General features: G+C 43.3%; 1 protein-coding gene across 15 annotated transcripts in view; it reads right to left on the minus strand.

Moving 5' to 3' along the window:
• The window catches only part of CTNND1 (catenin delta 1), a 51,892-nt gene that overhangs the window by 12,408 nt on the left and 11,864 nt on the right, over positions 1–27,620 (minus strand). For 13 of the 15 annotated variants that reach the window (XM_053203143.1, XM_053203144.1, XM_053203147.1 and 10 more), the window contains 7 exons: positions 11,515–11,633; positions 9,983–10,274; positions 7,706–7,777; positions 6,583–6,735; positions 5,384–5,919; positions 1,589–2,052; positions 304–487 (listed from right to left, as the gene is read on the minus strand). In XM_053203143.1, the coding sequence (XP_053059118.1) occupies positions 304–487; positions 1,589–2,052; positions 5,384–5,919; positions 6,583–6,735; positions 7,706–7,777; positions 9,983–10,177 (1,604 nt within the window). In that variant the 5' untranslated portion in view covers positions 10,178–10,274; positions 11,515–11,633. The remainder of the gene's footprint in view (positions 1–303; positions 488–1,588; positions 2,053–5,383; positions 5,920–6,582; positions 6,736–7,705; positions 7,778–9,982; positions 10,275–11,514; positions 11,634–27,620) is intronic. The other 2 variants (XM_027045012.2, XM_015077450.3) reach the window with 2 other exon arrangements.

Below are 27,620 nucleotides of genomic sequence, written 5' to 3' on the forward strand. Positions count from 1 at the left end.
GCTCAGGACTTGACAACTGCTTTACATGTGGTAGATACTGAACAAACATTTACAAATTAAATGAACAAAGTCAAAGAGGCACAGAAGTGAGGATGTGCAGGGAACAACAAGTAAACCAGCGTAGCGAACGTATGTGGCATACAAAGGAGTAGTGACAAAGGTAGAAGACAGGCCGGAGTCAGAGTCATTCCTCCAGTCACAGGAATGGAGGCTGAGCGACAGGCTGAAGAATTTAAAAAGAAAAAAAAAAAAATGTTAGTCCTCAAAACTTCAATCTTCATGCTCTTGAAGCCCTTACGTTACCTAAGACAGCCAGCTGTGTTGGTAAGCACCGACTCCCACTCGATATGGCGCGGTTTGCAATCTTCATTTGGTTCCCGCTCCCAACCAGAGTGTGGGATGATCACCTCATCTGTCAAGGCATGCAGTGCATGGTCCACAATCTCCATTTTGATTGAGTCATGGGATGAGAGATTCCACAGGGTTCCTGGCAGAGACAACTCATCAGATAACCTCTCCAACACCCAACACAGGATGTTTGAAGAAAGCCAAAGAGAATCCCCTACTCCATCATTTCTCAGTCTTCCCCAATACTTTATAATTTGGTATAACCAGATACATTATACCGATATTTAAGCTTTTGTTTGTGACTCACGGTAAGAAATATACATTATGGCTCAACATACACATACATACATACATGTCATGAAATAAAATTTCATAAAGTAATACTTATAAGCAATGCTCACTGGGCTATCTCTACCAGAGTTTCTCAACTTCAGCACCACTGACCTTTTAGGCCAGATAATTCTTTGTTGTGGGAAGCTGACCTGTCCACTGTTAGATGTTTAGCATCTCTGGCTTTTACTCATTAGATGCCAGTAGCACTCCCCACAAGCCAAGTTGTCTGTCTCCAGACACTGCAAATATCCCCTGATGGGCAAGATCAGTCCTGAGAACTAATAATCTACCCTATTTTTTGTTCTTTCTTTCTCTTGAAATACTGATTGGGATTCACAAAACTGTATTTAATATGCACTAATGGATCACGACCCACAACATGAAAAACAACTCTTCTAAAGCAAGGGCCACAAGCTCGATTGTCCACACACGCCAGGCAGGTATGTCAGAAGCAGATACTTAAAAGAAATTACAAGAGAGTAGAAAAACGGCAGACACCCAGCTTCAGTGTTTGGGAGACAACTTCCTACGTGGCAGTAGTTGGCTAAAGGCAATAGAATACGTTCAGGATTATTGCAAACCGGAGCGCACACGTACCAATCAGCTCAGACCAACTGTCAGGGAGCAAAATAAACCTACTGTTACCAATCCTTGCACGTTTTTACCAGAAGCCAAGAATCTGGAATTTTAAGTGAAATCTTCTGAATTTTAAACATCAGCAACCAATTCTTTAAAATTTTGAAAACCTTGTGTGATCCAAACAAATCTGTGAGATGGATTTGACCCAAAGACCACAAGTTCACGACCTTGACTCAAAAATAAAAGGACTGGAAATCCTTCTAGCTCTCAACATCTCCAGGGGTAAGAGTAACCCCAACCGAGCAGTCCTCTTGTGCCTGTAACTCACCAGTAATGACTTCAGTGAGGTCCATATCACGAGCCTTTCGGAGCAATCGCACAAGGGCAGGAACACCATCACAGTTTTTTATGGCGATCTTGTTATCCTGGTCACGCCCAAAAGAGATATTCTTGAGAGCTCCACAGGCTCCAAGATGCACTTCCTTTTTGGGGTGGTCTAACAGCCCCACCAGTACTGGGATTCCCTTGAGCTTCCGAACGTCGGTCTTCACCTTGTCATTGCGATAGCACAAGTGTTGCAGGTACGCAGCTGCATTAGACTTGACAGCATCCAGGCGGAACCCTAGCATGGCTATCACCTCTGGCAGCTCTGGCTGTCTCCAGTTGGGAGGTGGTGGCCCTCCCTTGCGCAGGCTATCCAAGCTTGCTAAACTTCCCCGTTCATGCTGGGCCAGAGGAGCCCAATAGTACTGGTCCGATGGCACCTCCTCACCAATCATGTCTTCATAGCTCCTGCAGTGTTGGAAAAACCAAGAGGAAAGACGAATACATCAAGTTGTTGAGTCTGGTTTCCCGGTGAGCTCCCATTACCCCTCACCTCCAAGGCAAGAGTAACTTCAGCTCCAGTACGCTAGATCTTACCTCTCCTTTGCATACATGATGCGTTGATCAATTTTTCTTAAGGAGAGAAGGTAACAATTTTAAAGGCATCTGCATTTAGATTAAAACTACCTTTTTTTCCTATCAAGTTTACTAGCTTGGAAGAGAGTAACAAATATTCAGAGACATTAATCACAAAAAAAGAACCAAATCCTGACTGCTTAGCACTTAAATGATACCTGACAGCTAACCTCTCTGGATAGAGACTGAAATAAACCCTCAGATGACAGGGTTAAACCAAAGAAGTCAGCAAACAATGTCTGAGAACAGTTCTTACAAGCCTTTAGCTAAACAGGAAATGAGGCATTTACACACAGGAAACAGCTGCTGGGATTAGACCCTTAAACACACTTCTTATTTAAGCCTCTCCTTATCTTATTTTGGAAATTATAAGAGAGGAGGTGATAAGAGTAAAAACAGTACATGCCTTCTTGGTACATCACATGAGGACTTCGCTTTGGTATGAGCCTGAACATTAATTTTCACAGTCCACCCCAACATCATCTCTGCTATTCAACAAATATGTTTGAGATAGGATTTCTAGCCTCTAATTTCTAAATACCTCAGATTCTGTTAAAACAGAGGCTACAGAACACCACAGCATTTGGGATACCCAGTCACCAAGAAAAGTACAAAAACAAAGCAACTGAAGGTTTAGAGAAGTCTAACCAGAATTCTTCCTATTTCAGTACTACCAGCAACCACTAGAGGGTGAATCTGTCACACTATTATTTATTCATAACCACCAGGAAGGAAGAGACCCATTATCTGTGAGCTCATCTCACTCTTTGGCTCCCATAGGAAAGAGGAGAATCTATTGTGTGGAACTCTCCAAATGAGTCTGTTGTTTGTTCCACAAAACCCCTCCCACTGTCAGCCCAACCCTCAAGGTTAGCCAGGAGCCAAGGGCCTGCCTCAAAGCTGTCAACATCAACCACACAACAGCAACTCAGATGGACGAAGCATTTAGTAAAAATCACTATTTTTTTAATATCATTGAAACAAAATGAACAGGTTATAGAGCTGAGTTTTAAAAATAAGCTACTGAACAGTATTTTAAGTAAGATTCCAGTTTAGCCAAGAAAAACAAAGTCAGGGTATGTTTACCTGCATAGGAAAAAAGAACTCGCACCAAAGGAAAGGAAACACACCAAATGTTAACCATAGGTCTTTATCAATGGATGGTGTGCCTTTCTGGGTTTTCTAGTTTTTAGTGAGCATATTTTACTTTGATTATTATTTTAATATAACCAATCACAAAAACAATTGCTATAACCAAGATGTTGGTCACTCAGTTGTATTTCCTTCTTTTACAAGCAGTGGATCATGACATTCTTTCCCTTGTTTTACAAATAACAAAGCTGTACCCAGAAAGATTAAATGACCTGCTTGAGGCTATGTAGCTAGTGGCAAAGGCACAACTAGAAGTCTTCTGGTTCAGTGCTTTTTCCACTAATCATTCTGCCTTACTGTTTCCGTTTGACCTTGTATTACTCTCCTAGGCCTAGAGCAGGAAGCAGCAAATGTTCTTGCTAGTCAAGCAGGTTTCCAAGTCCAGTGCCACCCTGGAACAGACCCAAGAACCAGGCCCCAGACGCTCTCTATGTCAATTGCCACAGCAAGGGACAGCAGAGAATGAGCTGGCCACCCACACCTGCCTAGGTCCAATCACTCTACTAATGAGGAAGTCAGAAAGGCAGATTTGTTAACAAGCAGAAGGGCCAACACCCTGGGCAGACTCTTTGGTGATAGCTGTTATCTACCAGTGCTCCAAGTTGCACCAGCTGAGGTCTGATGCCCACCCCACTGCCCCCTCCCCCCAATGAAAGGTGAGTCACATGGGAGTTGGACTAGCTGTCCAAATGATACAATACCTAAAAGGTGAGTGACTCAGGCTTAGATAATGGGGCCTCTACCCCTGGGCCCAGCCCAGTTCATTATTAACCAAAGCTACCTACTATGAGGAAAATGAGCACAAAGGCATTTGCTTTAGAAGGTTATGATCCCATAGAGAAATTCAGCAACAGCTGCTAGGATAGCCTTACCATCAAGACATCTATACATCTTCCCCTTTACTTCTTATTTTTCCTTGCCTAGTAAACACTATGTCTCTGATTTAATCTAAAGCAGAGTTGGCAGCCTATGGGCCAAACGTGTTTTTGCACAGCCCGAGCTAAAAATGGGCTTCTATATTTTTAAAAGTTTGTAAAAAGAACAACAACACACAACAAAAATTATACATGGCCCACAAAGCCTAAAATGGTTCTATCTAGTCCTTCACAGAAAAGGTTTGCCAACCCCCATTCCAAAGCATTCTCTCAAGGCAAACCATCTACCAGCCCAAACATCAATCATGCCCTTTTTCAGATCACCAAAGAATCCTCCGGGATGAGTAGTAAAGTCAGAAGAGGCAGCTGCTTAGTGACCTTTCAGAATGTCACTAATGTACCACCCTCAAAGGATGCCACCCCCATTTCATTTTATAATCAAATGTAAGAACCAAAACACAGTGTCAATTTTGTGAGATCAAGGTTTGTTTTTAACTTGAGATTAAAATCACCATGGGGAGGGTTCTCCCTTCACTGTCTATTCTGGCCTAGAAAGCCTAAAACCCTCAACTCTGAATACCAAATCAGATGCTGAAGAAATTCACAAGAGCAAGGGAATGTCCCACAGCCCCAGGCACCAAGCTCCTTTGTGATGCTGCCTATCTCTAACTGGGGGTTAGGCAGAAACAGCAGAAACTCTTGGCATAGAAGCAAAGGCCATTCTTCAGGATATAGACCAATAACCATCACAAGTCATTTTGTATAATTAGATATACGACTTCTATAATGAAAAAGAGACAAAAAAGCAAGTCAATATTTAGTAAAATCACAGAAGGGAAGACACAAGTGTCTCTTATTGAAAAACACTTGGGAGAAAGAAAAGGGGAGCCTGGGTGGCTCATCCATCTGACTCTTGATTTCAGTTCAGGTCATGAACCCAGGATAGTGGGATCAAGTCTGGCGATGGACTCTGCTGAGCGTGGAGCCTGCTTGAGATTCTCTCTCTCCCACTACCCCCTCCCCCACTTGCTCCCTAAAACAAATAAAATGAACAAAATAAATTTAAAAAAAAAAAAAAAGAGCTGTCCCTTTTCACTATTTTGAAAAGACCCTTACCTTCCCCTTTTCTTCCCTACCTGAGTCGTCGGCGAGGGTCAGAGGGCGTCCCCGTCCGACGGGCAGTGCCATAATCAGACATCATGCCATAATCCAGGTCATCATAGCCCATGCTACGTTGGTCGTCCTCTAGCCCATAAGGCTCTGGATGAAAACGATGCAGATCCACACTGCTCCCACCTACCCGAACCTGGGGCTGGGGCCCATAGACATCCTGTCTACTAGGTGCCCGATAACCTTCCATGCTGGGCCGATACCGCTCCTCAATGCGGGTCACCCGGGACAGACTGCCATAGTTGTCACTGCTACTTGGATAACCATCTTCATAGTGGCGGCTATATCCATCAGGAGGATAGTGGAAGTTCCTGGGAAGAGTAGCAGTGCCTGCTTGCCCCACATAGGGACCAGGTCCCCCATTGCCATTCTTGCGGAAGTCACGACCCAGAGTCTGGATATAGTTGTTAGAAACTGACGAGGCATCCACAGGCAGCCCATCTGGTCCCATAGGGACTGGCTGTACTGTCCGTGTTGTCACAGTCTTCACCACTTTCTTGACCTTCAAGTAAGGAAAGAGAAAAGAGTGAACAATAGAAGCTTAAATTCTAGACTGCTCTAAGAAATGAAATAAACCCCTACTGCCAGATCACTTTATCTAGAAATGCCTTACGCTTTACCACCTACCCTCCTCTCCATCTTAGAGGAAGTCCCTAGGCAGGACAGCTGCACTGACAGTAACTGTGCCTATAAAGGAAGCTACTATAGACCTTATAAGGTCTTTCTTTCTTCCCCATTCCATTAGATTTTCCCAGATCTCTTCTATATTCCCTGTCTGGCCAGAGACCACTTTCTTTATGCCTCCACTACATACATTCAACACCTTTCATCCACCTTAAGTTTTTTTTTTTAATTTTTAAATTGTTAAATTTTTTTATATGTTTATTTTTTTTTTTTTAGAGAGAAAGAGAGCACAAGGAGGGGAGGTTCAGAGATAGAGGGAGACAGAATCCAAAGCAGGCTCCAGGCTCCGAGCTGTCAGCACAGAGCCCGACATCGGGCTTGAACTCATGAACTGTGAGATCATGACCTGAGCTAAAGTCAGGTGCCTAACTAACTGAGCCACCCCAGTGCCCCCACCCTAATTAAGTTCTTAATCCCTCCCAGTAAAGCCCACAAGAAGACCTCCTCCATCATCCCCGACCTCGTATAAGTCTTAGCTTACTGTGGTCTCTGTGCGCCGAGTAGTTCCATCATCAGAGGTCTCCACGGAGACAACAGACATGGCTCCCTCTGGGTCCTCCTCCGTGTAGGTCTCCACAATCTGCCCTGGCTCCTGCATCCTGGGAATGGTACTATACACAAGGTGACTGTGATCCTGTATGGAAAAGAGGAAAAGCAAGAAACAGCCATAAAGATCAACAGTCCAACCCAATGACAAGCAGTCTCCCTAGAGACAAAGACTTCTCATGCATCTTCCATGGGCCCCAGGATTTTCAGAGGGGTAGCTTTCCCCACGTTTTGAACTTCTACAAAAGAGCAGAAGCTATAATTTCCCAGTTCTAGTCATCTAACAAATATGAACTGAGGGGTATCTGGGTGGCTCAGTTGGTTGAGTGTCCGACTTTGGCTCAGGTCATGATCCTGTGGCTTGTGGTTCAAGCCCCGTGTCAGACTCTGTGCTGACAGCTCAGGGTCTGGAGTCTGCTTCAGATTCTATGTCTCCCTCTCTCTCTGCCCCTCCCCTGCCGATGCTGTCTCTCCTCTCAAAAATAAACATTCAAATATTACACACACACACACACACACACACACACACACACACATATATAAACTGAGTTAACTACAGCCACATCAACACCCAAGTGACAGAGACAGCAGACAGCAGATTTAACTTCCCAGTTCTGGTCGTCAAAGTGAATATGATCTGTGTTGACCGCGGCTACATCTACATATGAGTGATCCTTCAAAAAAGAAGTTCAACCAATAAAGAACTTTTAAGATGAACCAGAAAAATCCCCAAAAGAGCCATCTTCTGACTGGCTCTGTACCCTTCAGAAACTGCCTAAGGCTCAAGACCAACCAGATTTCAGGTAGAAATAGAAGCACGCCCATTCCAGAAAAGGGATGCAGTAATTGAGGGATCAAATACCGGATCAACAGCCATTAAGATTCATTCCAAAATACAATCATCTATACATTGAAGCTCCACTGTTTTATTTTCTTAATTAATGGGGGGGGGGGGGGGTACTTACAATGTACTTTACAAGACACCCATAAGCTTTTATAGGCTGGGGAAGGAAGAAGATACAAATGAAACAGCTGAGACTGTGAACCAAAGAAGTTACCTGGGGTCCGTTGAGTTTCAGATCTGAAAATTTCTGTCGCTCAAGGTCAGCATCGCCCACAAACCGGCCGTTCTGAAACACAGCCCACAAGGAGATAATTCATTTTGTGGCCTTCCTTTGCTCTATCAAATACAAATTATTTTTTCCAAACAGGAAAAGGGCTTTCAAAATGATATTTGTGGCCTGGAGTCCTTCTGTCAAGTACTTATAAAAGAACAACATCACCCCTTAGTTTTAGCACTTTCCTCAAAACTGGAATTGGGCCTGGTACTAGCAGACTGGGTCTTTGGAGGATAAGAAGGTAAGCTCTATGAGGGCAGATGTTTGTTGTATTTTTATTTTTCATTTTTTGGTCAGTTTTGTTCAGTGATGTATTTCCAGTGCCCTGACCAATGCTTGGCACATAACAGGCACTCAAAAACTATTGGCTGAGTAAATAGCAGAGACTCAGGTAAGTCCTTAAAAATATAAGGCTAGGTTGGGGAGTTTCCAAAGGCCTTCTTTTTTTTAAATTTTTTTTTTTTTAACGTTTATTTATTTTTGAGACAGAGCATGAATGGGGGAGGGTCAGAGAGAGAGGGAGACACAGAATCCGAAACAGGCTCCAGGCTCTGAGGGGTCAGCACAGAGCCCGACGCGGGGCTTGAACCCACGGACCGCGAGATCATGACCTGAGCTGAAGTCGGACGCTCAACCGACTGAGCCACCCAGGCGCCCCTCCAAAGGCCTTCTTTATTGCTCTGTCCATATTCATGCTCTACTACCACTGGAAACTTCCATATCAGAGAGACACAAGAGATAGGAGTCTCTCTTTCCAATAGGAAGAAAATGAGTACCCCAATTCCCCTCAAGCAGACAGTTGTCTCAACATCATCTTCACCAATGTTTAGAGCCACGGAACACAAGTTGCTCTGTCTTAAGCAGCAGGAAATAATCTGACAACGTTATACTATGTAAAAATACATTTGACTGCTCCTCTTCCAATAGAAAACTGTGAGATCCAGCCACCTTGGGAGACTTCCCCCACCCTTCTCCCATTACCTAGGGAGTGTAATGCTGCAGGGAGAGGAAGTTAAACATTATTTTCAGGAAGAAGGAAGGGTGTGGCTTCACTGCTGAACAGAAGTTAAAAATAAAAAAGAGACAGAAAGAGAAATCTTGTACTAAATCCTGGAATTCCCCACCACCTCCAAGCCTGAGCAGTCCTGCTCTCCCCATTCCATATATACCTTTCATTCCTGACCCTCAATTCTGGTTCCTATAAAAATCCTAGGAATCTTGCAAACACACTGCCTCCAAGTTCCTGATCATCCCCTAAATGGACTTCTGTCCTCTCACTCAATATGCTCCTCAGCACGAGGGACCTTCTCTGTCTTAAAAAATAAATAATCAATGAAAAAGGCAACTGGAGCATAAGCTGGAGCATAAGCACTGTTGTTAGTTCCCACAGGAGATCTCTTAAGATGGAGTCTACTGGGCAATGCCTACTCTACACACACACACACACACACACAAACACACACACACACACGAATGCACGCATAACCTCAGACAGATTATATCACAGCAAAGTCAGACCAGAGAAACCATAGGAAACACAAGATACTTCTCATTTCTAACACCAACTCCCCCAAGTCACATCACAAAGTCAGCCAACCCAGAGACCACTGGCTCCTGTGGTTATCTGGGTTAAATAGCAGCACGATGCTCCTTCTCCAGCTCTAACCAATGATCCCTTCCCTCCAAGACATGATTTGCAAAGCCAACAAAACAAGCACGCAAGGACAATATGGAGCGGGAATACACAATTTATGGACACTGCCACACCTTCTGAGCAGACTGTTCCCTGAGGGAGACTGAACTGGAGCCGAGAATACAAGATGCCCAACTGCACCAACCACTAAGCAGACATTTACTTTCTTGAATTTTTGATACCAAGTTGGGGAAAAAAAATCAGAGAAAACAGAAGTAACTTGATTACAGCTCAAAACTATATGATCTAGAATCCCAACCCAGAAACCCCACTCCAGCAAAACAGAAGTCAGACGGATGCTTCTCGAGATAAGTCCACTCAACTCAGCAGAACAGCAATATCCCCTGTGTCTTATATCAGTATTTAACACCCTGGATAGGTTCACCATGAAGCATGGGCACTGGACAGCCCAGCACCATGAGGAAAAGTAGTTTCCCAGGTAGGATCATAGCCTCTCTATGACCATGCCAAAGTCCTACCTGCAGGTCTGATGGAGAGTCCTACCTGCAGGTCTGATGGGTTACCTGATGCCGGCGGGTGAGGGTGCCGTTGGCCATGAGTGGGTTGGCATCTTGTGGTGAGACCCGGACGCGTTCCAGTTGCGCCGAGACGTGGCGCCGCTCCTCCTCCAGCGCCCGGGTCAGCTTCTCAAACTGGGCCTCTTGCTCCTTCACAGAGGCCAAGATGCTGGCGGTCGACTCCACCTCTGAGTCGTCCATGAAGGTAAAGGGCGGAGCCGCCGCAGAACAGGGTAAAAAGGAAGGTGTGGATCACAGAGGGAGGAGCAAGGAGGGAGAAGGCCCCCCTCACTTCACACTACCGGGAGAAGGTAAGAGAGAGGAGAGAAAAGGTCACAGGTCAGAGAAGACAGATGAATCATTAATCCCAGAGCCAAAGATGCCCTCTTGTGGTTTTACTGCGATGCAGAAAGCCAGCCACCATCAAGCCTGGGAGCCCATCACCAGTGTCCGCTCAAGCAGGATCCTTTGCCCGTTACCCTTTGGTAAACACCTCACCAGAAATAATTACTGAATGGAAAGGTGCAACTAGATCCAAGTCTATACTGTTGGCACAAGAGGGAGAATACGGCTAAGGGCTGCAGTCATGACAGGAGATTAAAACTAGATTATTTTTCCCTGGGAAAATTTGCTGGCATCAACTCAATGAAAATTGTAACTCCACATTACAGACCAGCACTCGCTGTCCTGCAAGAGCAAGCCACTGTTAGAGGTAAGGGAGCAGTACAGGTCCACAGATCTTCCTCAACCTCCCCAAATCTGAACACTGAAATTGCTGCAGTGGTGGCAAAATACACTAAATGAAGATGCTAAATTAGAAGGCCAATTAAAAATGGAAATATTAAAAACTTGCTATCAAATGCAGGAAACAAAATGAAGGCCCCCATATTTAATACATTCATGAAGGGGCCTTTCTATGTTTCAAAACTGTACTACGATACTGGAAGGCAAACCGTGTGCCTTGGCTAAAGAAGACAAGGGAGCAAAAAAACCCACAAAAATTCCATATGTAAAAATGCACCCGTGCAGCGACACTTGCCTCCCTTGGGGAGTTGGAAAATGAGCATGAGGCTCAAACTCTGAAACTGTCCCTTGAAGTAGTTCATATTCTAATTTCCAGACAGTCAATTGCTGGAACTTCCTACATCCCTGTTATTCTACAGAAAGCTCTAATAAACCAACTATATTTTTCATCTTTACTTACTCCAACTCAGGGTAACATCCAAGTATCTAGAGGGCTGGTGTGCTAGTTATACAATAAATGATAGTTATACAAAATGAAGAGTTCCCCCTATCCTGTTACATTAACTGCAAGTTGGCCAGTAAATGGAGGGGCACTGTAGTCATACTGTTGGACTGAACAAGGTTTCTCACTTACAAATTGGCTATAGATTTTATGGCCAGCTCACAATATACCATGTCAAGAGGCAGGTTTTAAAATAAACTCTCTTCCCCTCCTTCACCACCCTCTCATCAACCCCCTAAAGAAAAAAGACACTTAAAAATTTTATTCTTAAGAAACATAATTCCATACACACCTGTTAAGAGAAGGTCGTAACTGATTGGCTTAATACAGAGAACAGCCCAGTCTAGATTCAAAAAATCATGGGAGAAGCATCCCAGCCACCACAGCAAGGAGGAAGCAGGAAGGAGACAGCTGCAGAAATATTTGAAGGAAAAATGGGAATGAGAGGAAAATAATATATACACAAAATATTAAAAAATAAGAGGAACAGGGGCAGGTATTGGGAGAAGGACAATCTGGGAATAGAAGGGAGTGAGTGATGTATAAAATACGACTTGGAATTGCTTAATGTGACAAATGCCCTTTGGACTTTGCTCTGTCTTCAGGTATTTGGACGTTGGATGTAGTTTTCACTAAAACCTGGATTCTACTGTCATAGACTACTTCTGTACAAAACCAGGGGTAGATTATAATATGGATAAAGATTCATTTACCCCCTATTCCCAGCAACCAAATTGGGGGGGGGGGGGCAGGGAATGTCATTGGAATGCCCTCCCCCTTCCTTCCCACCTCTAAGGCAGAAACCTCAAAGCCCAGTCCCAGCATGCCCACAAAGACATTGAGAAACCAATGCAACAGTCGTAGTGGGGAAGACATGTGGGGACTAGCCTAGGCTGAGCCTTTTGCTTCAGTTCCCTTTCCCACGCTCCGCAGAGCCCCACCAAACACAAATGCTTGGGCCCTTGGGCCCGTGTGCTTTAAAGTATACGCAGCATTCTGTAAGCAAGAGCACCCAGAGGAGCAGATAGACAGGTGCCCAATAAACTCCCTAATTAGTCCGCCACCACTAAGCTCCTTCCAGCGGATCCAGTACCTAAATCCAAGAATGTGGCAACCCTGTCTAAATTCCTTCTACCCTGGCTCTGCAATCCCACAGTCACACTTATCAACTCCTGTTCTTCCTTCCGGTCCACTGCCAAGTTCTTCTATTCCCACCCTATATCCCAACAGGCCACTCAAGGGTCTTTAATGAAAAGTAACCTCATTTAAAAAAAAAAAAAAAAAAAAAGCTGCTCCCTTTTCCTCTCCATTGCTTCATTTTAACCATTGCCCTTATCCATCATGTACAATGACCTATGAACCTTCCATACCCAGAGGACTCTAAGTCCAAGAGAGATTCTTCCAGTTCTAGGCTTCAACAGGGCTCAGACTGCAGTTACCACTCTGGCAGCCTCTGCCCTGTAATCTCCTTTACTAATAAAAGCCCAAACCACCACTATTATGGGGCATACAGTGAAAACACTCCCTGCTGCAGAGAAACTGTTTGTCACCCACTTTTATGTCACCCATAAACGGCCACTTTTTACCCCTACAGCTTTAGTTTAAAAGATGGGGTTAAGGAAGGTTGTAGGAAAACTACCCAGGGCTCTAGGCCAGGAAGCACGATCCTTCCCCACGTTCATGGCTTTAAAGGCCAACCACCTGGCTCTAATTTGGAGAAGAGGACAGCACAGTTAAGCAGAAAGACAGGGTCAGATTCCTGGGCCTAATAGCATGGGGAGATTTTCTGCCTGAAAGAGAGCAGAAGCAGAGGCTGTGTGGGATAGGACTCAGAAGACTGGTCCCAGTCCTGGCTCTGCCACTAGCCAACAATGGCAGAAAGTCACTGCTGTGTTCTCATCTGTAAGATGCCAACATCACCAGCCCAGTTTAACTGAGGGTTGCTAAGAGAAACAGGTGAGATAATGTACATCATACAAATGTGAGGTATTAAGTTGTTTCAGGAGTTAGTTTCTATCTCCCAATTATATTACTTAATGGTAATGCCTCAGCCCAAAACTATTCTGTGAACTAGTAGATGAGACTCACTGGATCAAGAGTGTAACTGGGTTCTAAGGAGTGGATGAGCTGGTTCCCCTGCTCCAACTCTATTTACTAGGGAGGTCCCACCTAGACCAGTGTTTCTGGGACATAGGGCATAGAGTATTACATTTCTGCTATAATAAGTTCTTGACCCCTTATTTGACGCCTTGGTAGTTTATTACCAAGGAGAAAGGGAAGGTGAAAAGAACTAACAATTACTGAATGTTTTACATTTATTATCTTGGCAATACTTATAACCCCAAGGAAGTAAGTTCTACTGCAAATGAGAAAACAGGCTCTAGGTGAAGAAATTACCCAAGGTCTAGGTTAATAGCAAGTTCCGAATATCAACTCAGATCTATTCCATTCTAAAGCCTGTGTTCTCTTTCTACTACATGCTGTCAAGCCCAAAAAATACAAGCCCAGTAGAAGGTGGACAGTCCAGTCCTTCTTCCCCATAGTCCTTGAGCTTTCTGCCCAAACATCACAGGAAAAGGGGGAAGGGGAAGCTTCCATTTTTCCTTAAAGGCTATTTATATGTCTGCATATAAGATATAAGTGGAAGAACAGAACCAAATGGGAGGAAAAAGCAAGCAGAAGTAGGGGGAGAGAATGAAGCTGCTGGCAAGCTATAGAACACTGCTTCACAACTCAGACTGAAGCAAAGTCTTCTCCATGCCATACACACACAAAAATTATGGTTTAGACCAGAATCTGCAAACCATTAACCGACTTTGGCAATTAGAGTCAAGAAAGTCACGGGAGTCCAGGCCAACACCTTTCTTAATATTTTCAAGTGAGTTAACACTGGATCTCACTACAAAAAGAATCAAGGAATTCTCAAAGTGAGAAGGAGCAGGAGAAGGCCACACATAAAGTGAGCCCTGCTATTTCCTTAAGACTGTACTTTTCCTTAAGACTACAATTGGGGTTTTTTTGTTTGTTTTTTAATTTTTTTTGTTTTATTTATTTTTGAGACAGAGAGAGACAGAGCATGAACGGGGGAGGGGCAGAGAGACAGGGAATCATAGCATCCGAAGCAGGCTCCAGGCTCCGAGCCATCAGCCCAGAGCCTGACGCGGGGCTCGAACCCACGGACCGCGAGATCGTGACCTGAGCTGAAGTCAGATGCCCAACCGACTGAGCCACCCAGGCGCCCCAGGACTACAATTGGTTTTACTTCTAACAAGCCACAGGTCCTACAGACTTGTGAGTCTACAGCAAAGCCTCAACAATGGTACAAATTCAGTCTCTTCTGTAAGAATCCAAAACCAGAAGTTAAATTGGATCAAATACCCAGCAGGACCAAACAGACAAGGCCAACCAGGTAGCTGGGCAAAAAATATCAGCAATAGCATGGTCCCCTAAAATGATCCATTCTACTGTAACCCAGCCAAAGAAATGTAATTTGGAATTATGATTTTTAGAAGTTAAAAATACAGACTTTACAATCAGACTAGGTTCAAATCCCAACTCCACTGTTTCTTAGCTATAGGACTTTGGGCAAAGTACCACTTAATCTCTAACCCTCAGGTTCCTTTTCTGTAAAATGGGGAAATAAAATACACGTAAGGGTAGTTGTAAGAAGTACATAAGACAATCCACATAAAATGCTTAGAAAAATGACTTGACACACAGAAACCTATTAATATGGTTACTAATACAAACACTGCTACAAATAGCTACCACAAAGGACTAGAGTTTGGTGGTGTTAATAGGTCTTTTGAATAAACCACACGTTTCCACATGCTCCCCTCTCTGCTTTACAGCAGACCAGTAAACCAGTAAACACTCTCAAAGGGAAAAGCAAAATAAAACTCCAGATTAGGGTCAAAAGACCTGGGGTTCAAGTCCTATGTCTGCCAAAAACTAGCTGTGAGAACTAGCTCACAGGGGAAGTTATAACCCAAGCAATCTGCATTTTTATTACTTGTCAAGGCTTAACTTTAATGGGCTCATATATGTAAACCTATAGGCTGGGTGACTCTGACATCCATGCTATCCTGATAAACATATCCAATAAAGATATGACTAGAATTAGGCAAGCTAGCCCTTATGGAAAGAGGAAAAAGTATTTGTCCTAAGCCCCACAAAATAGTCTTTGGGGTTCTTAGGAAAGAAATTTTCTGTAGCCAATCCCAAAGCCAGTTCTCCTCCTTCCTTCCTTTTTATTCATCATGAAATTAAAACCAATGTCACAAAGTTATGCCTTCCTTCCAAAAGCAAGAATAAGCAAAACTCCTCTTCTAGGTCATCCTAGGAATTTCAAATGGTGGTTCTAAAAAGCACACTGAGGGGCACCTGGGTGGCTCAGACAGTTGAATGTCTGACTTCAGCTGGGGTCATGATCTCATGCTTCATGGGTTCAAGCCCCATGTAGGGCTCTGTGCTGACAGCTCAGAGCCTGAAGCCTGCTTTGGATTCTGTGTCTCCCTCTATCTCTGCCCCTCCCCCACTCATGCTCTATCTTTCTCTCTCTCAAAAATAAATAAAAACATTAAAAAAAAATTTTTTTAAAGCACACTGAGCCTCATACTGAAGAATACCAATCAACAGAACATAGCACCTGTAACGCCACAGAGCTGTACTACATAACACTCAAGCCAACAAAAGTAGGTCTTCTAGACCCCTAAAAGGCATTTGTTTGCCTTAAATAGCACTTGCTCCAAAATTCAAAGCAATTACTCCTGTTCAAACATACACACAGAAGGTTGCCATTTTATTTTTAAAGTAAAGGAATATATTTTGTCGGTAGTTTTTCTCTGGCTTCTTCTCACAAAGAGCGCTTGTACCAGAGTCCAAGATCTAAGTACCCCACCCACCACCTGATGTTCCACCATCCCAAACTCAGTGAGAACAATTCCAGTATACCTCCTTTTGTTGGGAAGACTCACTCTCACCCTAAGCCAAGTCCCTGGACATGATTTGCATTAAGACCTAAAGAAGACCCCGCTCACTTCACAATCTCAACTGACCACTTCTCAGAGTTACAAATCCAATATTCTGGAAATGGCCTTGTCTCAGGTGTTAGCGGTTTCTGAGCCTCCCCGTGGATCTGCCCGATGTGGGGCCCAGCTTCTCCACTTAAGAGCACCCAAAAGGCAGACTGGGGACTTTCACTTTCCCAGGGAAAGCCTGGGTCTCACTGTGTCCACCATGAATCTCTCTGATATAAGGGAGTCTCTAACAAATCACTGTCCTCTTAGAAACGAGTGATACTTCTGATTGGAGTTCAGAAAAGAAGGAAAATAAATACACAATAGTTTGAAGTTGTTTTTTCTTTAAATACTCTTTGTTAAAAGGAGGTTGAGCTGGCAATCTCTACAGGTCAACAGGACACATTAAACTCACTTCAGTCTTATAATCCTGACCCAAAGTTACTCATCAGGTTTTAGCTTTTACTGTGACTTTAAAAGAAAAAAAAAAAAAAAATCACCTCCATCATCTTGACCCTCAATTCGGAAACCAGATGGAATATTCTCCTTGTTCTTTTCCCCTACCAAGTATTCTGGGAACCCCCCAAACCATAACATACTAAATGGATGAATGCTAGACTGGCTTTGAAAAAAAGGAAGGGTGTGGCTCTCAGTTAGTGAGGGGCCCAGGACTGAAAGGCTATGGAAAGAGACAAAACCTGCTTCTCTCTGGGGCACGTATGACACACACACAGGACTGGTCTAACAAGTCCTTCTGATCTCTCAGGCCAGGCCGCCTCCTTCTCCTCCCCCATTACCCACGTGCCTCTCCAAGGCCCTCCACTGGGCCAGCCAACGCTGAATTTTCTCTCAATCCTGAAGGTCTGAGACACGGGAGTTACCTACCTGGATCCCTGATGCAACCCTGCCAAAGGAGCCTCACCTAGCCTTATAAGGAGAAAGCAGAGCTTTAGGGAGAGGCCGATAAGGAAACAAAGATAAGAGGGAGGGGCAAAAAACCAGAAGGAGGTGTCAGACTGAAGGGGAGAGGCCAAATGCCTTTCTCCTTCCTACAGGAGAAGGGAGAAAGAAAGAGGGAGGTCAAGTACACACAATGGGAAACGAGAAAAAGTCTAATCAAAATGGAAAGGTATTGTGTAACTCCTGTGTCATAAAACAGAAATCCTAAAATTAACAAGGACACCTTATACCCTTCCCTAGCCTAGGGGAGGAAAAAAAAAAAAAAAACATGGGGAAAAAGCTTAACCTTAGGGTTTTCTAGAGGTCACCCAACTGTCTGAGCTCACATTCCTTTTTTAAGGAGGCACCTTCTCACCAAACCCCCTCACTTTCTATCTATGGTATTCTCAGCATTTCTTTGCCTGTCCTCTGATGGGGCTTGGACAAGCTGAAAGCATGCAATTGAGTCACGTTTGCAGTCCCGCTTCCTCAAAGCACTGAAAAGAGCTAAGACACCCCTTCCCCCAGGTTTAGAATATATCTCCCTTTTGAGACAAGCAACAGAGTCTATGAGGAAATGAGAGGAAGTGTGAAGGTCCTGTTTCATCTATAGGACAGACAGCTGAAGGAAAGGTTTTTCCCTACTTTAAAGAAGAAAATCTGACCTTACAGGGGAAGAAAAGTTATGAATTAATTACTGATGTCCCCCATAAGTTATCACAATAATCTTCTCAATGACCTCTGGGGTGACACTGGACCCTTTTTATAAATGAGTAAACTCTACATCAGAAGAACTCAGTATCTTGCCCAAGGTCATAGAGCCAGTGAGTGGTGGAAACTCATCTGTTCTGCTCCAAGTTCGTGTTCCTTCTTCCCAATGGAGTAAAAGAAGTCTGAACTTCCAATGGGTCTTATGGTTAAAAGTCATTCTAATTCCAACAGAGAAGCTGACCAAAAGCAATGGCATGGGGAGGATGGCATGGAAGCAGATAGACTTTTGGGTCTTACTTTCACTTTAATGAGTAAGACTTACTTGATTCTGAGGAAGAATAGCTTACAGTCTACTTCAGATTTATATCCCATTTTATAAAGGAACGAGAACTCAGAAGGGAAAATGCTAGGGGCAAAAAGTAATACAACTTTTTACATAATCACCTACTTTTCCTCTGCAGAGCCTGCTCTAGAAATCTGGCTACATGCCACATTCTCAAATCATCCAGATCTCAAGAAAGAAAACCTAATCACAAATATCCCTACTCTCATTTTTAATGTGGCATCTCACGAAACCAAAAGCAGAGAACAGAGTGGGGTGGGAAACAGAAGGAACTAGAATCGGGGAAGATTGTGCTGGCCAGCATCAGAACAGAGGGGAAGGATTGTTCTAGCGGTATGTTAGCAATCTGCCTCTGGGGCAGCTGTCCTCCTGAGCAATCAAAGGCCGATTTGTATGTGTGCTCAGGGACTAGCCAGCTTGGCAAGAAGTTGAGGACTCAGCCACCCAATCCACAAAGTGAGAAGAGATGCCTGTTTCACAGCTGGAATGGAGGGCAGGGAAAACACAAAACAAGGGGGAAAGGAGGGAGGAGGAGAACAGAGAGTGCTACAGGTGCTATTTCAGTCTAGACAGAGCGGGAAACATATCCTAGGAAACTACCAACCATTCCTTAGTTATGTGCCAAGAGTGAATTGCCAGTACCTCTCAATAGTGAAATCAAAGAATAGGTGGGTTTCTCTGGCTCTGTATGTAGTAGGGTGCCAACTGGAGAGATGAAACCTAAAGTGTTGGGCCCCAGCAACACCCACTTCTCTCTGTCCCTTTCAGACCAAAGTACCTGCAACATACAGAGTGAATAAACATCATATAAACAAACATCTCTTTCTAGAATTCCTTTCTTAATTAAATCCTAGAAATCTATAAATAACAGTCACACACATAAAACTCAGTGAGATTCCCCAATGCTAGGACGTGGAGGCCTTTTACAGAATTCGAGTGCTGAGAAGGCCACGGTCCGAATTCACACTCCCTCATCCCTCAGAGTAGCTTAGATGCCCTGAGACCCATTAGACACACAAAGGCTGCTCTCTTCTCAGTAGAGCCCTGGAGCAGAGCTGCTCTCCAGGGACAAAGAGATTTCACAGGAGAACCACAAAGGCATCGCCCCTCTCCGCTCCCCACTCCCAGCTTTCTCACTTCCTGTCACAGTAGCACCAGACCACAGTCTCCCAGAAACAAACAAATACAAAGTGCTGGATTCTGGGCTGCAGGCCAACCGCATTCCAGGGCATCCTGTCTACCAATCACCAGTCAGAGCTCCCACTTTGCCCTGCTCAGTTCCTTATCATGTTCGGGAAAACAACCCTCCTCCCTGCCTCAAGCCAACACTACATAGGACAAAGCTCAGGCCTTTGAGAATCCGCAGAAAGATACTGTGCATGGATCTAAGGGTTTGAAAGGGGTGAGGGGATTCTTAAGATTCCTACTTGGCAAGCCTTCTTCACTTTGGAGGCACTGCATTGGGGATGTTAGAGCTACTGCTGCTGTTATATTCAGTTCAGCTACATGTGATACATCCCAAAGAGAACTTCACTATGGCAATCGGATTGCTGCTCTGGATTCAGTCAATAGAACATTCCCACCTGGAGAACTACATAAAAACACATCTTCTGTCACCTTCTCTATCACCCATTTCCAGTTTTCAAAGTCTTTCGAGCCCTTTTCCCCACAAGCATAAAGTTGATTCCTAGAGGCCCCAAAGAGAACAAACAAAGGCAGCAGACTCCACCCTACAAAGGGGCAGGATAAGCACCAGCAGGTGCTGGGAGCAAAGTTCTCCACTTCCCCAGGGAATGAGATGTAGCCAAGTATTGCACAGTAGTTCTGGTGGCAAAGCGGTCAAGACCGCAACCTTTTCCTGTTCACTGCTCCCCCGGAGTGGGTCAGGGCCTGTAGATTTGGAACCTCTTCAGAAAAAGAAAAAAAAAAAAAAGCCTCCCTTTCTAATAAGGGTCCTCAGCTAATTCCAAGAATGGGATAAATGATACATTCTTCTATTATCTTGTACAAACCCCATGGAGGTTAGCCCAAAACCCCAGAAGCAAAGATGCAGATAGAAGTCAAGCTAATCTATTAGCCAGAGAGTCTTGAAATCCAAAGAAGTAACACCCTTTGCCCACAGGGCTCAATTCCCTTTGAATAAAGCAAAGCACAGGCTCAGCCCAGAGTCCTTCAACCAGGTGACATTCCAGTCAATGAACTAGTAATATGTTATCATTTCTCAGCTTTTCTCCTCCTTTGCTTTCTCCTACAGACTCCTTTATCCTTCTTCTTGGATCTGCTAGAAGTACTCTGGGCTGAACCCTGATTTCGATTAGTATATGATACAAAAGGAGCCTAAGTCTGAAACAACACAACTTAGAAGGAATTAGCCAATATCTGAATCTGACATAACCAGGTGGGGAGGAATATACACAAGAGTCAGCCATTCTAGAGCTGGGTAGCAAAGTGGGCACTTAACACTGTGTTTTAGAACAGAACTTCAACAGTAGAGCCTAGCCATTGCAAACTCTATTCTATCACTGAAGCATACACAAAAAAAGTTTAAGATCTCTCACCTAGCACTGAATCAGATGAACTCCCTTTTTCTCTCAAGAATAACTGAAAAAGTAGTAACAACTGTTAATGTATTCTTGTCCCATTCTCCCTCATCACAGCCCAGGCCAAATACATCACTCAGTTAAGCAATATCGTGTGAGGTAGCTATACAAAAAAAGAGATAAAAAATAATCTAGTGGGGGAGTTTTCTGGGATACCTATAAATAAATAAAAAACAAAAAAAAAAAAAAAAAAAAAACAGGGTTGTCAAAGACTCATCCCAGACAGAGAACTGGATACACCCATTATCAGTACTCCTGCTAATGCTCCAAAAGGATGCTTGGCAGGTTGTCTGCCTCAAATTGAGCAGGTGAGACAGAAAAGCCGTGCTGACTCAGAAATACAGTCACCCCAGGGTGTGAGGGAGGGAAGGAGACCAATGTAGCCAACCGATTACAATTCATCATGACTTCACCAAAGGTCCTGGTTCTAATTGTATCTCTGGCTGTTTGCAGACATATTTCAAAAACCCAACCAAAGGAATAATGAATGGGTAAGAAGAAAGTCAATGGAGGGGCCCAAGACTTAGCTGAATACTCAATGGTTGGAAAAGCATGAATCTGTTTTGCTATCTAACTTCCCACATACCCCTTTCCAAATCAGGCCCAAAGCTGAAAGAATTAGAGGGAGGGGAGGCAGAGAAAAGAATGTGACTGAGAAAGGTTTAGTTACATTCCAACTAGCCAACATCCCACATGGTATTAAGAGTGCCTGACAATCCAATCCCACTACATGGGAGTTGCTGGGGCTCTGCTAACATACATCCAATTCCTCCACCCCTCCTACCCCCAAACACTCTGAAAAGAAGCGTAATTGAGATAGCTTGATGAAGGCACCAGCTGTTTCCACCACTCTCCCTCCCCTCAACCCCAGAGACCACAGTTCAAACTCACATCAAACACTTAATACAATTGACTAGCCAGTAGGAAGGAGAAGCCTGGACTAAAATAGCAGGAAGAGTGCCAACTGGCCCCACTTAGAAGGAATGTTTTCTTGGCTCAATTTAAAAATAAGAAACCTTTGTCACCCACTCCCTTCTGCCCAATTATGTTCTCCTTTCTGCAACCTACTCCTCAGTGTCAAATGGATTTCAGTTTCTTCCCTACAACTCCTTGATCTATTTTCAAATGTCAGGGAATACAGGGGAGGTAGAAGGTTGAATGTAAAGTAATGCCTGGGAGATTGGGAGGCTTCCTGGACTGCAACAGCCAAACCCAGCCCAGGGCTCTCACACAAGGGCAAGGAGACAAGAGCCCACACTGCACCCGTCTCCACATTTCAAATTTGGAAAGAAGGGAAGGAACATTAGGTTTCCACAGCTGAACAATGATTTCCCGAGGCATGGGTAGCTGGTCAAGACTATTAACGTGATCAGCCCCTCCCCCACCCATATTTGAAGTTGGCCTGAGTTAGCCAAGGAGGAAGGGAAGGAAGCCAGCACTTCCTTTTCAGACAGGAAGTAACAATGGCCCTTCCTGTGGAGATTTAAACAAATTGTCCAGCTGAGTTTCAACGAGAACATCCTCTCCTGAATTTGTTCCACAATTTCAAAATGGAGAGGGGAAAATGGAGATATGGCCTAAAAGTTTCCCTTCCCTCACAACAGGCAAGTCCTCCATACCATGCTGAGTGCTGGCATAACCCCCAAATCAGGCGGTGACATCTGTAATTACAAAACAATACAGGATAGATACAGAGGTAGAAAACTTCAAATTAGCCACCTTCTCACTACCACAAACTATTCTTCTCTACTTCTCATTCTAATTAAATAACCACCCATCTGAGAAATCACATAGATATGTAGCTTAACTCAAAACGTTCAGGTTTTATGGTCCTCAAACCTGAGTGATCAGAATCACCTGGGAAGTTTTTTTTTAAAAAAATACAATCTCGGCCGCGGCGGGGGGGGGGGGGGGGGGGGGGGGGGGCGTGCTGGAGGTTAGTACCTGTGTGGCTTGGTCAGTTAAGTGTTGGGACTTCAGCTCAGGTCTCACAGTTCATGAGTTCAAGCCCCACGTAGGGCTCCCTGCTGTCAGCACGGAGCACACTTTGGATCCTCTGTTCCCCTCTCTCTGCCCCTCCCCTGCTCATACTATCTCTCTCGAAAAGAAATAAACATTTAAAAAAGTTATTTTAAATATAATTTCTGGGGCACGTAGCTGGCTCAGTGAGAGGAGCGTGAGACTTGAACTCAGGGTTAGGAGTTCAAGGCCCATGTTGGGTGTAGAGATTACTTAAATGAATAAGCTTAAAAAAATTGGAGTGCCTGGGTGACTTAGTCGGTTAAGGGTCTGACTTCGATGCATCGGGCTCTGTGCTGACAGCTGGGAGCCTGTAGCTGCTTTGGATTCTGTGTCTCCCTCTCTGTCCCTCCCCTGTTCGTGCTCTGTCTCTCTCTCTCTCTCTAAAATAAATAATAAACATTTTTAAAAATTAAAAGTTTTTAAATTCAAAATACAAAAAAAAATATTATCGCCCAAATCTACCTCCTCATCCCTTATACTTCAATTTCTAGAGAGAATGCCTAGGAATTTATGCTTTTAAAAAGCTCTCAAAGTGATTGATAGCTGCTGGGACCACTGTACTAGCCTATCACTGACAACCCTCTGGCCACCACACTTCTCCAGCAGAAAGGGCACTGGTTATTAAATATAGGATTTGGGCCTGCTCTGCTGTTCACCAGACAGCTCAGATCATTATTCCAAGCCGGATTAGTGACTCTTTGAAAGCCTGGCTTTAAATATAAGAATGACTAGAATGACACCGTCCTAAATCCTATATTCTAGACTCAGAACCTAGAAAGAATTATCTCATTTTTTAGAATCCTGAGCTCCTACATTGGAGGATATCCCTGTTTACATTGCAGACTGGACAACCCTGATTATTTTTAAAACAACTTAGTTTAGAGGCGCCTGGGTGGCTCAGTCAGTTGCGCTTCTGACTCTTGACTTCAGCTCAGGTCAGGATCTCACTGTTAGTGAGATGGAGTACACATTGGGCTCAGCACTGACAGCATGGAGCCTGCTTGGGATTCTCTCTCCGCCCCCTTCTCTCTCACTCAAAATAACTAAATGTACTTTTAAAAACTGATTTGGTTTAATTTTCCTCCAAGAAACAAAGAACTGTGCCAACATTTTCAAAGATTGGTTCCATATATCCCAAAAGAAGTCTAAAGTCGCATATCTAGCATTCATGACCCCAGATAATTCTAGCCCAGTTGACAATATAACAGAAATAATCAGAAACTCTGGATTCAAATGTTATCTATGACATTTATTCAAGCAAGTGACTTTAACTTCTGGTTTGAGTAAGAGCAAATGAGTAGCAAAATGTTTTTAGAAGAACCATAAAGAGAAATATTTCCACAGGAAGCATGTGTCACTAAAGATTTAGGAAAAAAGAATGCCACTAAAAAGCATACTTTCAAGACAACTACAAACATCTTTGAATGCTGAAGTAATACATATCAAGCAGTTATTTAAAGCGACTTCAAAATTTGGGGGATCTGTGATTGCCTAGAGTATTTCCTATGCAAGAGGATACAGTTACTTGACCAGAGAAGGGGATGGAAGGGAAATAAATGTTTCCTGATTGAGGTCATCTCCCAAGGATGATATTAAGTAACAGGATGACAACTAGGTATAATTAAAAAGAAGGACAGAGGGTAACCAGGTCAAGTTGCAGAGCTAAACTCCAAACTGAGAGAGAGGGAAACAGAGATTCTTTCACTGAAGGACAGACTAACTAAACAAGATTATCGTGAGAGGGAAAGTAAGAATGGTGATTCAAGACACAAGTACTCTTGGTAATCAAATATCCTTTTACTTTCCCATGTGTGGTTGCCACAGAACATCGATCACTAAATAGTTGGTGCTTATTCCTCAATCCCACCAAAGTCAACCAGGCCAACCAGCTCAGTATATGCTTTAATAACCCTTAATGCTTAAACGTACATATGGAAAAAGGGAAAACAGTTATCAGGGATGAATATCTCCTCCCATGAGCAAAACAGAAATATGAAAATGGTGACCTACAACATGGTCCCTGAAGCCATTAAATCCCAATGATTAGGGCTTTGGGGAAGCAGGGGCTTTTTGATCAAATGAACAAACAGAAAAGCAACAGATAAGTGGGGCAGGCATATTTGGTCATAAACCAAAGCACAAATGTACTCAAAAAGAAACTGTACCAGATGTAGGCTGTCACTTCTCCTGTTCATAGAAAATCGACTATGTAGATAAGAAGGTGGAGAAATACATCTCTAGGGAGGAAATTTTTATCTCACTTCCCAAACGCATACAAGCTTATTCTAAGTAGCTTCCCTACTATTATATTCTCCAAGACAAGGGTCATCAATCTATGCAAAATCTGCTACTCTGCAAATTATGTGCTGACTATACTCACATGGAACTTCTGCAATGGGACAAAGATAGAAGTTGGGTCAGGTATTGCCTCAACTCTTTACAAAGAACACACAAAAAAATGTTACCATTTGTTGTCCCTGTGGTCTGAAGAAGACTTTTTTTGTATTGTACAGTGCACGACAAGGTCCTAAATTAAATTGTCCCCTCTTCCCCACAACACATACCCATTGAACCTCTCTGAACAGACCTACTATTCCTCTCATCTTTCTTGCTCACTGGTAACAACCAACCTCAGGACCTTTACACATTCTACTCATATCTACATGACTTCACCCTAATATGTTTTAGGTCTCTCTCAAACATACCTTATTAAGTGAAGACTTCCTTGACCACTCTCAGTATACATTTAAAAACCTCACTTGGGGCGCCTGGGTGGCGCAGTCGGTTAAGCGTCCGACTTCAGCCAGGTCACGATCTCACCGTACATGAGTTCGAGCCCCGCGTCAGGCTCTGGGCTGATGGCTCAGAGCCTGGAGCCTGTTTCCGATTCTGTGTCTCCCTCTCTCTCTGCCCCTCCCCCGTTCATGCTCTGTCTCTCTCTGTCCCAAAAATAAATAAAAACCTCACTTTACCCTTGTACTTCTTATTCACCACTCTGTATTCTGCTTTATTTTTTCCTCAATAGTATCAACACACTCTAGCATACTATACATTTACTTATTTATTATCCGACTCTTCCAACTAGAAAGTAAACTCTGTGAGGTCTGATGTACTGTTATATGCCAGTGCATGGCATACAGCAGGTTCTCAAATTTCTTTTATTTAAAAAAAAATTTTTTTAATGTTTATTTTCGAGAGCACATGAGCAGAGGAGGGACAGAGAGACAGGGAGACAGAGAATCTGAAGCAGGCTCCATGCTGACAACAGAGCCCAATGTGGAGCTTGAACTCACAAACTGTGACATCATGACCTGAGTTGAAGTTGGATACTTAACCAACTGAGCCACCCAGGCTCCCCTCAAATTTCTTTTAAATGAATGAAGATGTTTCACTCTTCCAATGAAAACAAAAAGTTAAATTTTAGAAAAATAAACCAACTTTGTTCATTTTTCTTTCCATATTTTTTAAGAGTGTATAGGCACACAGAGGTTTATTCATATCTTGTTAGGAGATTTAAAAAGATACTCTTGTATTGTTACAACTAAATATTTGGAGTAAAGAAATCCTGCCCTTCTGCTGCCAAAAAAGTTTTTAGCAATAAAGTTCTATACCAAGAGAGTGACATATACATGTGCAAAGCAATTCACTCATTTTTTTTAAAAATATTTTTTTTTAGATTTTTTTAAGGTAATCTTCACACCCAACGTAAGGCTCAAACCTACAACCCCGAGATCGAGTCATGCAGCCCACCAACTGAGACAGCCAGGCACCCCAACATTTTACTCTTTCAATTAATATGTTGGGCTATCTATTGTCTTCTGAGTCTTATGAATGGGTGCAAAATAGATATTTTTACATGCTCATGTAAGAGCTCATGTAAGGTAGTAAGATAGGATGGGACAAAGAAAGAATGCTGTCATGTTTTCTTAAAATGGAATTGCCTAAGAAGGCAATTTTTAAAAAGAAAAATAGGAAAGAGTAAAAAGATTCATGCTTACTGTTGGGAGCTCTCTTTTTCAAAGACCTGTGATGCTGCTTAATTCAGGAAACACACTTAATGACATCTTTGATTTCCATTTAATGTAACTATGTCCTAATTGTGATCTTAGGCCCATCAACTGGGGTCTCCTGTAGCCTAACCTGCAGATTTGGCTGACCTTCAGCAGGATAGACATTCAAATGGCCAACTCTGCCCTGGTATACAACGTAGTCAATGGAGAGCAGAACAGAGAGGTTACAGAACCTCCCTTACTCCAGCAAAGAAACCGTGAAAACAAATCAGATTGGCACCAATTTTTCCTTTAAAACAGACTACTCTATTTTAAAAGTGTGCTGAATATACACAAGCTACTTTGTTTCAATGAGATTCACTTCACTTGCAAAGAAATGGAAACTGTAGGTGCTTTGATAAAAGTATTGAAAAGTTGACCTAGTTTCTATAACAAGGCCTTATGTCCTCAACCATCAGAATATATTTTGGTTTCTTAAAATATAAGCTCCCTAAAACAAAAATCTTTTCACTCCGCAAAGCAATCTCTCAATGTGCTACTGCATTCCAATGCAGAACAACATGGGAAGCTACACACAAAACTATTAATTTACTCTTAGAAAAGTATGTATTTTTTTCGCTCTACTGCCAATAGAATGAAAGAGAGTAATCAATTGGTAAATGTGGATGGAATCTGAAAATCAAAAAGATAAAAACTAACCTGTTTAAGGGTTATTTATTTTTGAGAGAGACAGAGAGAGATAGAGCTCGAGCAGG

Source organism: Acinonyx jubatus, chromosome D1 (assembly GCF_027475565.1).
Source record: "Acinonyx jubatus isolate Ajub_Pintada_27869175 chromosome D1, VMU_Ajub_asm_v1.0, whole genome shotgun sequence".
NCBI classification, from domain to species: domain Eukaryota; kingdom Metazoa; phylum Chordata; class Mammalia; order Carnivora; family Felidae; genus Acinonyx; species Acinonyx jubatus.